This window comes from Chamaea fasciata, unplaced genomic scaffold (genome assembly GCF_029207755.1).
Source record: "Chamaea fasciata isolate MVZ Bird 193981 ecotype frontalis unplaced genomic scaffold, bChaFas1.0.hap1 SCAF_6, whole genome shotgun sequence".
NCBI lineage: Eukaryota > Metazoa > Chordata > Aves > Passeriformes > Sylviidae > Chamaea > Chamaea fasciata.
Window position 1 is genome coordinate 45,508,558 of NW_027094091.1, and position 15,323 is coordinate 45,523,880.

The following is a 15,323-nucleotide window of genomic DNA, read 5'->3' on the forward strand; positions in this document are numbered from 1 at the left end:
GCATGCCGTGCAGTGTAACACTGGTGGAAGATATTCAATAACTCTGCAACTGATGCTGACAGGAGACAGATATCTGAAAGACAGGATTTTATGTACTGATATACATAGGGTAATATTTTCCTAGCAATTAGATATAAAGATATATAATCAGTATCCGTGAGAAATGCTTGCTTAGTATACAACACATTCAAATCACAGAATCAATTAGGCTGAGATCATTGAGTACAGCCTACGACTAAAACACCACCTTGTCAATCAGACCACTGCATCAAATGCCCCATCCAGTCTTAAACGCCTCCAGTGACGGTGACTCCACCATCTCCCCGGGCAGCCCATTCCTAACTCCGAATCTATTCCGGAGGCTAATTAAACAAGAGCCCCGAGGCGCGGCGGCGTGTCCGGCACAGCAGCACCGCCCGGCGCCCGCCGGGGCGGGAGGCTCCGGACAAGGCGCGGCCCCTCCCTCCCTCTGCCGCCGCCGCGCTCCTCCGGCCCTGCCAGTTAAGCCATGCAGGGGCGACATCTGCTGTTCCTTTTGTTTTCAGACCTACAAAAGCGGAAAACCCCAGCAAAACAAACCAAACCGAACCACAACTTTCCTTTTGAGGAGGAGGAGGGGAAGAGGCTTTCGACATTCTTCCAAGTGTATCGCAAATTATCTTCCCCGCGCCTCTGTGACAGCTTAGTCTGTCGGCCTCAGTATTAGACCTCTGAATACGAGATCATTATTCGAGGCAAATATATGGTATTTATATACAAGTATTTACATAGCAGATGCCTTATTTGGACTGTGAAAACAAAAGAAATAAAATCACTTGTCTATGCCGACGACAGTTAAAGAACTTCAACAAAAAGGCCAGTTAGCTAATATTCTACAAGAGCCGGTGTTTTCAAATCATGTCTTATTTTTACACGTTTTACTAGGAATGACATTTGGGCAGCCTGATGTGTGAAACAGCTTTTAGAATCAGTGCTAATTGTGAAACCTCTCTGGATGTTCCCTTCATACCTCCACAACTTGCAGAGTACAAAGGAGACACACTTCACACTGAAAGAATGCAACAAATTCTGCTTTACTTTTTAGTAATTGAAAAAACAACAGCAGCACAGCAGTCGTGCTTCCCCATCCCGCCAAATAACGAAAGCTTTCTCCTTACTTTTGTTTAAAGGTGTTTTGTCGGCCATCTAAAACAGCCTTCTGAAAGTTTTTGTCTTTCTTTGCTATTTTTATTAAAATTTTAGATAAATTGGATAGGAAACATTTGCCCACAAGAACATAAACCTAGAATCTTTTTAACTCATTAGCGCATATAGAAAATTATCTAAAGGTAACTCCAAGGACTTCTCTACGTTCATTGTAAGGAGGTACAAAACACTAAAATCACCAGGTGTTAATGAAAAGAGAGGATGAGGACTTCCTTTTTTCACTTAAATAGCTAGGCTCAAAAGTTTAAGGTTTTTGCACATTAACAAATTTCTTTCACTGGCCACCAATGAAAATGAAACAAAAGAAAAGGAAAAAAGGAGAAATACATTCTATCCATTTTCAGCACATCTTCAATTATGTGAAAACTTACCTTTGAACTTTTACCTTAAACAAAAAGTATTAATTTCCCCTTTAAACATAAAGCTTTTCCGAAAGCCAGAGTAAAAAAAAAAAAAAAAACCAACATAATTGCAGTGCCGTCATTAGAAACTACGGTTAAATAGAAACTTTGTCTCGTAAAAATCACCGGGTTTTTAAAACCCAAAAGAAAAGGACACCACCATCAGCATTTATATTGACAAGAATGTTCCTAAATGCCTTATCAGGATGATTTAATTTTCCATCTGCCTGCTGGATTTGCTTTGCATGAAGATCTGGACACATACAAGAATGTGTGTGTTTTCTTTTTCTGCCATAGTACTAAGAAAGTAACTCAGGATCACAGAGCAGCCTTTTGCTGCAACTAATCCCTCCGGATCTGGCCGAGTCTTTCAGGCTGCGCTTCCTGTCTCAACCCGCCTATGCATTCTGAAAGCAGAATGAAAAAAACCAAAAAAATTTGGCAAACAGCCATTAAAAAAAAAAACCCCCAAAACATTTGCTATGTAGGTCGAACTTCAAAGAATGTTTAAATCCCTCCACCCCCCCCCCCCCAAAAAAAAAAAAAAAAAAAAGAACAGTGCAGAATCATAGTTATTCCTTGGCTTCATCACACAGTGTCAAGGTTTTTTCTCGGGTCAGATCTGAACCCTCAGTAGTAGGAAACCCCAGTCTCTGTATGCCATTGGGAAGAAATAGCAGGGTTGGCGTCATTAGAGTTAAAACAACTTCACTGAGGTAAGGCTAAGGACCTGATTATTTTTCCATATGAGCAAGAATTGATTTAGAAATCCAGAAAATAAACCAAAAAGCTGGTTTTTATCTCTTAGTTAAAATTATCAATAAGTTATTTAAAAAAATATGATTCTTCGCAGTATTTAAACACAGTAGTAGAGATGGATAGATGTGAGAACCACATTTACTAAGAACATAATTAATAACAGATGAAAATCTAAGACTAGACTGACCACCTCTTCCACTTAGGGGAGAACCTCATGTTTGCAAATTTCAACTGATTGAGATCATCTGCACATATGGGCGGTGGGATAAGGAAGGATGTGTGAACCTAGACCTCTATCTTGGCCCCTATTTTAATTTCAGGCTGCTATATGCAAATATAAATGACAAATGCAAAGTGTTTGAAGCATTCAACAGACCTCTATAGGTCGCACACTCTGTTTAGGTAAGTAGGCCTTCCACAGAAGTGATCAAATGATTGTCACTTGGTGAGCCCTCCTGTGAAACACCCTCTTATGATGGAGAGGCCAGAAGGTTTCTCTCTCTCCCTCTGAATTTATGATCTACCCACACACACTGATCAGGCCAGCCTTGTCACAGCATGGTTAACTTCCCACCCCCTAGTAAAAGCAATAAAGAAAACTCCTCAGTGCCTCAGAAGTCACTAATGTCCATGAGATGACAATGCTAGCTTTTCCAACAGAACTCCTATTATTAGCCTGCTCCCTTCATCCACATACAAAAAGAGAACACGACAGTAAGGAATTGACCTGTCCTTACATTTCCACACACAATAAGTTGTACATTCTCCCTTTAGATCAATACATGGTGTGTCAACAATAAAGGAGTTTTTGTTTTTTATTTGTTTGGGGGTGTTGTTGTTGTTGATGGGGTTGGGTTTTTTGTTTGTTTATTTTAGGTATTTTTTCATTTGGTTGTGTGTGCATTTGTTCTGGTTTGTGTTTAATAGTGCCAGGACACACTTCTGCTTCCTAAACGGGACAGAACATTCTATTTAGCTCCCAGAGCAGCTTAGATCTTAGATCTTCCTTAATTATTCTTTGGGAAAAAAAGCAGACATACATTTTCCTGACCTCTTTTGTTTTTTCATGATAGAAAGGAAAAACAATTATTCTTGCCATGTTCTGAAGTTTTTTAAGCTTACAGAAGCGTTTACAGATAGAATGGCTTTTATTTTGATTACATTTTCTTAATAACAAAGAACAAGCAAGAACTGCAGGTAATGCAAGAAGGCAGCAGAAAAAAACAGGCTGGTGAATACAAGAAAATTGTACAGTATTCCTTCCTCACAACACAGGAAACAACTATTGTCCATACCACTTTTCATCATGGGCACTGAAGCAGGATTAGAAGAGTGCTTAACCAGACTATTTAACCTTCACTGAAAGAGAGACTAACCCAGAAAGTTCCCACTCTGTCACTAGCTATGCCCTCCAAACCATCTCCCTCTCATTGTATGAAGTATAACTAGGCATTTCTTTCCTTCCCAGTGATTTACTGTTCTGTAGATAAATTTAATCCTCCCCACTGTCTCCCATATAGTTTGTTTTGCAAAAACTTGGAGCCAGGAAAGACTTCTTAAAAGGAATACAGAATAGATGTTATAAAGGTAGGTAAACAGCCCCACTGCCCCTTAAGTTGTGTTCAGAGGGGTAGAAGTTCACTAAACATTGCATCAGCATGTATTGCTCTGTATGTTTCTTATAGGTTTAGCATTAAAATATTCCTTGGCAAAACAACTAATGGTTGCAAAGAATTGTGATACACACATATTCTGTCATGTTACATAATATTGATAAACATGTTTTATACCAGAATCTCTAATGTAAGGGGAGAATGAAACAATGGCATGTTTTGCTTCACCTTTAAAGATAATGAGACTTCTTAACACTGAGGAAGTTTTTTTCTCTGATGAAAAAGGAATGAGCTATTTCCTACAATTGCCAAAGGACTGAGGTCTGCCAAAGAGGCTCATTTTGCTTGCATCATCTCACAGGAATGATCCACCAAGATACATACTGGCCAGCACAGCATCTGGAAACTTTGCAGCTGAAATTGAATGCCAGAGCTCACTGTGGCAAAATATAGGAAAGCTATTTACAGTGACACATATGACAATATAATTTTGGCACAGAAGAAAATTCAACCCTCATCTTTCTTTGTTTGCCAATGTCTGGTTTAGTACAATTATTCACTTAACAAGGCTTTTATTTACTCATTTTAAGAAAGAAGATAATGGCCTCAAGTATTTAATTACTAAGGCAGACTAAAGGGGCAGAAAAAACTCTTTAGACCACATCTTAAAAAAAGAAAAAAAAAAGAAAAAAAATAGAAGGCAACGCACAAAACCTTTTCAAATATGCTCTTAAACTATCCCAGAATTTTTTCACTGATGTTTTATCCTTCCTTTGGAAATTCTGTTTCTCCAGAACATGTACAATACAAACTCCAGACAATAAATTAATAAGCAAGTAATACACACCTACACAAATGTATACACAAGTTCATTACTAGATACTTTAATACTTATATATTCTGTGCCATGGTAAACACACATTCCGTGTACATATATAGGGAGATAGATAAGCCACTGGTTGAGTGGAGAGCACTAAAGAGGAAAATTATATCTTGAAACATGACTGGGTGACTATATTTAGATCCACTGAAGAGGGAATCATCTGCTTTACTAAGTAAACTCCTGGAATAAACACTGGATGTACAGTATTCATCCGCATCTAGCAAATCATTGCAATGTAGGACATTCTGTGGATTATGAATGTGCATTAAATTAAATATTATTACAGAGTTTTTCTCCCACCTTAGGATGCACTCAACACTTTCCTCCTTCCTGTCTGACAATATGTTGCCATGCTATAAAAGCCCTAATGCCCACTTCAACGATTAGCTGTACATCAGCATTACTACTTCAAATCCACAAGTTTCACATCAAGCATTAAATGGGATGAATATTGATCTGCTAAAGAGGATTTATTTATTTCTAGCTCTATCCAAAGATCAACTGCTAGCAGCTTTTGGTGGATCTGTTGAGCTCTCACAGCACAAAGCTACTGCATACATGACACCGGACTTGACATTTCAGTTCTGGAAGAAAACCAAACAGTAAATTCACTGCAATAATCCTAGATAAATGAGATGATCACTGGAAAAGCTGAGATAGTTAAGTGGTCTATCAGAAAAGTCCAAAGGATGATATTGAATTGTTGCTACATAGTAACCTCTCTCATGACAACATGGCTGAAGATCACCATATCAGATGCCAATATCTTCACCTTAAAAAAGCATCATGACTTCAGATTATCTTGGAACACTTCACAATTATGTTCCGAGCTGAAAATTTTATACTCAGCATGATTATAATCAGATACATATCAATATCACAGTATTTACCCATGCATTATTTTTTTTTTTGTCCTGTTCAGTCAATAGCACACTAATAACTGTATAATGCATTCAAGAAACACAGATGTTTATTTAAACTTTCCCAGCAGAGTTAGGAGGTTTCTTGTGATGCTAGTGCTGTCCTCAAAATGGTCTTTTCACTGTATTTCAGTAGGGATCATTTTTTTAATCTTTGGCACTGATAAAGCAGGAAAACATACAAATGAGTGGGTAAGGACTGCAAGCAGATTAGAGATGAATGGGTGAATTGCCTTGCCTTTTATACTCAGATGGGAAGGGCATAAGATGATGCTATATTTCCACTAACTTCGACAAGTAGTTTTTTGAAATGCAAATGTAAGAAGCCATGACATTTTTGCTGTGTCACTCACACAGGAAGCTGAAAAAGTCAGTCAAAACATTACCTCAGTGCTATGACTTCATCAAGACATATCATTTCAGTAGCTAGTAACATCATTCTAGTCATCTGTTAAACGTTTCACTTTTATTTATCTGATTTCTCTGCACCAACTTTCCCTTATGAGAATATTGTTTTTAAAAACACATGGAGAAGAAATAGAAACAGTGACATACAATGAAAATATTTGCTGCTTTAAAGATTGCCTCATTTCTGTCTTCTCATACAACCACAGTTCTCAAAAAAAAAAAAAAAATTTAGGAAAAAAACCTGTGCAGCATGTTATTGAGACCAGATCTGAAAACCAGTGCTTTGTTTTGTTTGCTTGAAATCTGTGAATTCCTAAATGTCCTTGCCACAAGAAGCACTCAGTTTAATTAGGCTTTTGTCCATAGAACAGTGTTTGCTTCACCAAGGATAGAGGACTTTGGGCCAGCTCCAAGTGTCAATGAGAGAGGAGCAAAACACATTTCAAAATTAGCCTTGTATTTAGACAAACTCAATCTGTTTTGTTCTTTGGTTTTTAAAAGTATATCTTCCATTTCATCTGCATAAAAAAATAAGGCAGGCCTCTGAAGACAGCGTTTATATATTCAAGTATACTTCAAATGCAGAAGCTTGTAATATTTATAAAATCCCTTAAATTAAACAACTCAAAAGAAGTTTAAGAAGATAATCTGAAATCTTTCCTGGGTAATCTCTGCTTGGTTAAATTTCTTTAATGGGATGTCATTACTGCAGAGCCACCAAAAAGTTCTCTTCCAACAGCCTATTTCACTCTTTTGGAAAAACAAAATGAAATGAAACAGTACAACCGCAAGTAAATAGTGTTAGGAGAGTCAGTTCTACATTGCCTGAAGCTTTCAGGCTATTTGTATCTGGAACACATGAAACAATACCAAATTCATATCCTGAGAAGGAAGAATCTTTTTCCTGTCATTCATATTCTCATAACACGGCTCTCTATAAACTACCTTCTAGGAACAGTGTCTACATTTGCAACATAATTTGGTAAAAACTTAATTTAAGTCACTAATTCTTTCCATTTTTTCCACTACTAAATGAATTTAAAACAACAGAGTGTAATATAAGGAAAGTGACTCCTGTGTTATAATCCCAGCTCTAATATGAAGCAAAGAAGATAAGAAAACCAACAGAAACTTATATAAAAAGATCATGTAAATAAATATTTCTGTAGTTTGTTAGGAGTGTCTGTCAGAAGGAAATAATATCAGGAATATTTGCTTAACTCTGGTGTAGTACATAACGCTTTTATCTAACAATAATTCTTCACTAACACTTCAAAGCACTTATCAGTCTGAAAAAGGTTGCACTGCTTATGGTTTGAATATAACTGCAAAATTTCAGGCAGGGTGAAACTCTATATTCTATCTTTTATCCTGACAGTGTCCTTTTGACATCCCTACGGTAATTTCTGCCTCTGCAACTTGCTGTACTATTTAATTTAAAAAGGCGTAAGCTCTTTCTTCTTCCTGCCCTTCCCCCCAACCCTTTGCACTAAATTCCCAAACTGTTGAAAAATGCTGACATTTTAAAATTATTTTATAGTGAGTTTAAAATTAACCTTTTTATTCTTCCCCCCCACCTCCCACAGATTTACTTACTCATCCTTAGATCACATCTAATTTGCATGCAGAAAATGAAAAAAACAAAGATACCACAAAGCAAAACTTGGTGTTTGAAACAGAGACACTGGTCATCCTTGGAATAATCACCAACAGGAGTATGACCAAAGGCCAAACTCTTCTGCAGGGCTTCCACAAAGTCATGTGAGAAAGAACCTCAGTGAGCAATTTATAACAGTGCAACTTGTTCAGGCAGCAGCATCTCTCAGATGTGCCATATTAACATGTAAATCACAGATACTTTTGCAAGTTGTATTTCCACAACAGAACATTTTCTCTTTCTGTAGCAAACAACAATTTATGTAACTTTATGCCCTAATTAGGATTTTTGTGAAATGTCAGTCTGCCCCATCCCATCTTCCCACACCTAAATACCCAGATTTTTAAGAATGATCATAATCCAAACAGCATAACTGTGCAGAGATGAACTCTGTGTGATATATACACCATGTGAAATACAGATGAGGATTTTTTTTAATGTATTGTTCTACGAATCACAAATTCTAACACTGCCTAACAAAACTCCTAGCTGCACAAGAAGATGCAAGAAACCTCTCTAACAGTAGCTGATTTGTATGCAACATTGACCATAAGGGTAACTCTTCAGTAAACCTGAATCTCATATATAATGCATAGCAGTTAATAAATCATAGTAAAATCAGGTGGCTTAAAGCCAACAATACCCAACTAGTAATGGAAAGGAGGGAAAGATTTATAGAGAAACAGACTCTGTCTGGATTTTGCTTTAAAGAGGCTCACAGTACAGTGGGAAGATCTTGCTGTGGTTTCCAAGTGGACACATCTGTGTCATGCTGACTCACTTCATCCTTCCCCCAACATCGCTCCTCACTTACCGCAGGTGATACCTCTTCTCCAAAATCATCTTCTTTGAATCTCCACTGGATTTTTTGCTTGTCAGCTCCTCAACATCTGAACTGAAAAGGAGAGAGTAGAGATCAAAATAAGATCAGAGTATTGTTCATGAAATTTCACAAAAACATCCCACACTAGATTTTAAACTTAAAGAAGAATACTTGAAAAGAGACTCCCCAAACTGGCTTTGCAAGCCTCGAAAGCCATGCTATGAATTATTCAAAGTGTCACACATTTCCAGATCCAAAATCCAGCTGCACAGAAGGGAGAAAACGTACTTCAGCATTTAGGATGTTTTTTTTGCTTTAAATATCAAGTGTAAAACTGTTTGCTCTCTTCTCATTGGAGATTCAGGGGAGCAGGATATTAGAGATGGTTGCTGCTGCACAGACCTGAGAAAATACTTTTCTTGTTGTTTTAGAGCTTGCCCATGGTGACCAGAGGCACTTAGCCAGGCAAAATCATTAGTTCAACGTTAAGATACATCACTTTCATGTTAAGCACGCTTGCAGCTTCATCAACAGATAGTGTGATGTCAACTGTTAAAACTGGCACGATACAATTATTTCTTAGGAATCACATCCTGAAGGTGATAACTAATGCTGAAGTTCTTTAGTTCTCTGTTACCTTTGGTTATGTCATTCACTCTGACTAAGGGGAAAAGATTTCTCTTTTTTGTTTGGTTATGGTTAATTCATGGTTGTCGTTTTTGGGACCATCCTGGTTCAGGATTTAGCTTGGGAAAACTGCAGCAAAATTGCCAAATTGAATTAAAACCAAACCCCCACTTCTACACGCTAAACAGCAAATTACAAAAAAATCTTCCTATGCCAGGTTTTTAACGTCGATTTTGTTATTAAAAATACCCGAGTGTCAGGCTGGTACCACAGCACCGAAAGCTTTCTTAAATTAAAAGCATCTTACAGCGCGACAATCCAACACACAAATAAACCACGGCCATGCAGCCGAAACAAAACCAGATTAGCAGAACCTCGCACAGAGGGCGAGCCTTTCCCCTTTGCCGGTTACACTCTCCCGCAGCCCCGTGATGGGGGAGCGAGCGCTGCCGGTGAGGGACCCCGGGCGCAGCGCCGCTTTCCCGACCGCGAATGCGGCGGGTGCCCGGGAGCACGGGCCGCTGCCCCGGCACCGCGCTCGGCCCGGCTTCGGCGGCGATCCGCGGGCCCGGCGCATTCCCGGCCCAGGCACGAGATGGCAGCACCCGCTTGCGGAATGGAGGGCGGCGGGCACCGGGAGCGGGCACGGCCCGGGGCTCGGCTCCCGGCTGGGGGTCTCGGCGCACCGCCCGCAGCTGCGCTGCACCGGGGTGCGCAGGGTAGCGACAGGACTAATAGAAAAAATTACACCCCCTAACCACAGTGAAACGCAGGCTGGAGACAAAGTCACCGCAGCAAAACTGATAGAAATAACGTGTACTCTACCATTTCAGATGGAGATAAATATTTAAGTATCACGTACTGCTAGGGAAGAGGACAGGATTTCCTCCACTGACCTCAGTAGCAGTAGGGTTGAGTGCAAAGAAGTGGGGCCATATGTTTTTCACGGATATCTTGCTTTCTGCAAAAAAATCTATGCTTTTCTTTATGTGACAAATAATTTTCTTGCAACTTATTTGCAGTATCAAACAGCAGCAATGAAGTCCTTAAAAATAATGGCTAAAAGCCAGCCTCAATAATATTTATTTAGGTATGATCATGATGATAATAATAAACAAACGAGAGTTCTTACCAAATAATCCTAGTTTCTTCACAGTTTGTCACAGTTTGGTCTAATTCATTTTGCGGATTTTTTTATGGCATAAAGCAACATGACTAGCACACATAGTTACCAGTCCACAGTTTTCCATCGCTGCTCTGCTTTAAAATGGTAGGAAGAAGATAATTCATGTGAAATAACCTTTACATAAAACTGTCTTGCAAACAAATATTTGTTGCAAGCTCTACAATTGGTGACAAACCATGAAAGCAAGGGGCTCTCAGCTGCCACCACCCTGTCCTTCCAGTGGCACGGCAGGGTCCTGGCCTGTGCACTAATCGAGCCCATGACCCCACTGCAGCTCTCCCAACACACAACCCCCTGCAAAACCAGCTGCAGGCAGAACCCACTAATTTTTGCCTTGCCCATCTAGGGGACAATCGCTGGGATCCCATCTTGTGCAGGTACAACTCACGCAGGTGCTGTTAGAAGGAAGCACCAGCAAGAAGGAATTCACCTAGAAAGCTGCACCCACTTACTGCCACAGAGAGGAATGCACACTGCTGGAAGGTGCTGCAATGTCCCTGCTTCATCAAACTGGGAACAACGAGGCCCAGAGGATGTAGAAGCACCGAGTATGCTGATGAATGGAAGCACACTGTTCTTACATGCACAACAATTATGACAAATAATCAACGCTAAGGTCTTTCATTTATCAACACAAGCACTGGTTTATGCTTTTCTGGCAAGAAATGTAAATTCACTAACTATACTCCACATTGTCTTTACAAGCAGCCAAGAAAGTGTTATTCCAGAATTCATAGTTAGACTTGGTAATATTTTGCAAGGAATGGTCTGCTGGCAGACTCCGAGGATGTACAGTCTGTACAGTGTCTCGGTCTGTGGTTTGACTCTAGCTCTTAGCCAGAATATTCCACTGTCAATCAATCCTAAACAGAAAAAGACACTGCTCTGGCTATTAAATAAAAACAAGAACATATATGAATTAAGAAGTTCAAATGAAAGACCAGCAAAAAATGTATAAAACCCTCAAGTTAATTAAAAAATACATTATTGGAGAAAAAGCACAAGTAATAAACATCTTTTTACCCAACACAATCCCTAAAACTAGAACAGAAAAGAGCAAAAATCCTCAATACCTTTTGACAAAAATTCCTGTGAAAATATTATTATTTTGTTGCGTGTGTGGATGGGGATAAAAAATTAAAATCAGCTAACACCCTCTTTTTGCCCTGATCCGTCAGCTTCTTGTGCGAGAGGGTTATGTGTTCCATGTTCAAGAAGAGTCCTAATGGCACTGCGTGGGCTCAGCCTGTCTGCAGTGCATTGAATTGCTGTTTAATTCCTATTTGTCACTAATAGATGAGGCATCAAAAGAATTATTTTCTTAGAAATGACAACAAAAAGCATTGCCACAGTTTGGGCGCAAGGGCAGTGTGTGATGCTACCCTGGGCAGTTAGCGTAACAGGCATACTTCCAAAACTCTGAGCGTGTATCCATGCTTGTAACATCTGGATTTCAAGCGTGCACCTAAAAGTGCAAGCGAGTGGGGGCCCCCAAAATCTGTATTTGCTTCTAACATTTTTTTTAAGTCTCCAATAGACCACGCATAGAGTGTCAAGCAGATATAAAAGATGCGACTGGAAAATAGTATATTAAGCTTTAGTATCAACCCCCATTTGGTAATGGTTTGTAATATGTGCTGTTTGGAATACTGGTACAAACTCAGCAAAAAATGATGTAAGATTAAATAAAGAGGGTCAGAAGTTTGGGGGAGAAGCACTGAACAGTAGCAGAGGAGCACAGCAGCTGTTACACAGCACACAGCAACACCACAGAATACTTTATGACAGGAAGTGAAGAAAAGTCCACAATCCACCTGAAACTACAGTGGGAATTATGTAGGCAAAATATAGTTATTAAAATTGGAATGCAACCAAGACTTCAGGGGCTAATAATGCTTTTCTTGCAAGAGATAGCAAAAAATCCCCAAGAATCTTCATTGACCACAAACTGCAAGACCACAGCTTTACATCTCAATTGCAAGACACAGCTTTTTCCATGATAAATTGTCACAAGAACGTGATCTTTCTGGGATGTGATTTCCTGGCCAGCAGGCTCCATTTCCTTCCAAAAAACTGCAAAAAGAGTTAGTGATTTTGGGATTAAAAAAAAAAAAAAAAGTAATCTCTCTAATATATCTCCCTGTATAAATATACATTCTTTTATATATGTATATACACACCAACATATATACAAAATGTTTATTAAATATTATCATTAAAGCTATTGCCAGTGCTTAAAAAATAATTGGCCACTCTCAATGGTCTCAGTGAAATGAAATTTGGCAGTCACAATGTGAATATATTTACTATATACTGAGTTCATTATATTTCTTTATGCTAAAATTTTGTTATTAAGTGCCTAGAAATTGATTTAGTTTTACAGCCCAAATATTCACTTCAACAAGGACTTAAAACACCTCATAGAAAAATTAAACTACACAGAGCGTGTAGTGTGCTTTATGTCTGCATCTATAAAACACATACATGCAATGCACAAATATTTAAGTATATAAATGTGCAGATTCTGAAAGTACATATGCGTTAGGACCATAAATACTCCCAGAAGTGGAACACACACATTTATGCAGTGTGTATTTGTTTATACAAGTTTGACTAGAGTACATAAATGTAGATAAGCCTCATGTGTATTATACATTGAAGGTGCTTTACTGTAATATAAGAGATTCTTTTATGATGAAATTTGAGATGCAAGGAAAACTACATGGAAAATAGCTGTCTAGCTCATCTCAGGACTGAACAGATAATAGGTGCTATTCCAGTTTGTCAAATCCCTTTTACAGCCACTGTATGTACTAGAGAAAAATAATTTTTTGCAGATGTTTATTTAAAACCAAACTTGTTCTTGTCTTTTGCTGCCTTGAAAGATACCAATCTCTTGCAGAGACATAAAGCAGCTGTAAAGCAGCATTGATTGCCATAACATCTTACCACATAAAGAAGAAACTTGCAATGATAGGCACACGGTCGTCTTTAAAATTCTTCTGAATGCATTCTGTTATTAATAACATTGGGTGGCTTAGAAACTTCAATAAAATTATACCCATAATAAAACCTGCTAAAACAGCAGAAAGAATTCATTTTTCTTTTCTTTAAATGTAGGATAGTAAATGCTGAATATGTTAGAAAATAATTATACATACATATAAAAACCCCCAACCACTATATAGCCTCTCATTAGCTGAAAATATTAATTTTCCTTGCTTTATTCAGTGCTTTGAGTAAGATCCACTCCTAATGCAATTAATGCTGGACAAATAGATGAACATTTAAGACTTGGACTTTGCAACCTTTGTGACTTTCTTTTATTGTTAAGGGGAATTTTTGAGATACACATTGAGTAAATACATAATAAATATTGGGACTTCTTCACTGTATCCTTCACCTCATAAATATATTGCCTTACATTTTTCTTTTGACAATCACACTAAGCCCACAGTCTGGAGCATAATTTGGAACTACACACAAATGGAGTTACTAGAGTCTATGAGACTCCCATACCCCTAGTTCTTGGCTCTGTCAGATTGGGCAGTGAACACACCCTGTACCTTCCCACTGCAGGCTGGCCAGGTGAGAGCCAGATTCTGCCTGGGAGTTATGTGATCACAGTAGCGTGTGACAGCTTCGGCTGGGGGAGCTCACGCTTACACCACCCACAGCTCTCATCTCATCGTGAGAACTCCTACCAGAAAGCACAATTACAGGTTTGTCTACAGATACACGTGAGAGTTTTGGCCACAGGGAGTCTCTGCAGGACTCTACCCTCTAGATGCAATTGCTGATTTTGCATCACAAATACACTTTTAGGTGCACGCTTGAAATCCAGATGTTACAAGCATGGATACACGCTCAGAGTTTTGGAAGTATGCCTGTTACGCTAACTACCCAGGGTAGCATCACACACTGCCCTTGTGCCCAAACTGTGGCAATGCTTTTTGTTGTCATTTCTAAGAAAATAATTCTTTTGATGCCTGCAGAAAGGGGCATAAATAACTAGCATCAGTTTCATTCCCCAAATTATTTGTACTTACAGTCTGTTGGAGATTTAGCAAGCATTATTTGTAACTATGAATCAGGAACATAAACATTTACATGACCTTGGCATTCACATCACAATTATCTATAAATTCTGACTCAACTCATGATTATTTATCATCTTTTTGAAGTGTAAGCATATAGAGGCTTTCACAAGGCTAACCAGAAAACCATCCACAACTTAAAATTGCCTTAGGCAATATTTGCAATACAGAAGATCTGATCCTCTGATGCTAAGAACAGCTATTCCCAAAATAATCTGATGGAAATACATAGGAGAGCAGACTCAAATGAAGATTTTTCACACAAGGACAGAGTTTGAGGTTGAGTACTAGTTTGTAATTTAGTAACTTTAGACTGCAAATCACAAAATACTTGATTTCTTTGTTATTCTTGAGCTTCATAACCTTTTAAGTCCTCAGTTGTCCTGTTTTGGATTTCATTTTTATTCTTTGCTTCTGCTGTTTCGTCCTTCCCATACCAGTCATTCCTGTTTTCCTTACCTGTACATTTTTGCATAGCTCAAGCGGAGTTGGGATGTTTACAGATGGCAGGTACAGGGGTGAGGGGATGAGCCCACACAAGAAGCAACTTGTTGGTTCAAACAGCAAGTGAGCAAACAGCAGATTTGGACTGCTCATCACAGAGCAAGGACCTGGACAAGATGACAGCAGCAGTCTGCTTGAAAGCAGGTTGGGACCATTACTGGTAATTACAGTTAATCAGCAACAATTGTCTTGACCAAGATACAGATCAACATTGAGCACTATCCTAACAGGACCTAATG

At 38.7% G+C, this 15,323-nt stretch overlaps 1 protein-coding gene across 4 annotated transcripts in view; it reads right to left on the reverse strand.

Moving 5' to 3' along the window:
* The window catches only part of FAM241A (family with sequence similarity 241 member A), a 275,269-nt gene that overhangs the window by 216,289 nt on the left and 43,657 nt on the right, over nucleotides 1-15,323 (reverse strand). For 3 of the 4 annotated variants that reach the window (XR_010721483.1, XR_010721484.1, XR_010721485.1), the window contains exon 2: nucleotides 8,662-8,742. Coding sequence is in view for 1 of the 4 variants with exons in the window: in XM_066186229.1 (XP_066042326.1) it covers nucleotides 8,662-8,742; nucleotides 15,040-15,047 (89 nt within the window). In the remaining 3 variants the exon portion in view is untranslated. Of the gene's footprint in view, nucleotides 1-8,661; nucleotides 8,743-15,039; nucleotides 15,091-15,323 lie in introns of those variants that run through there. The other variant, XM_066186229.1, reaches the window with a different exon arrangement.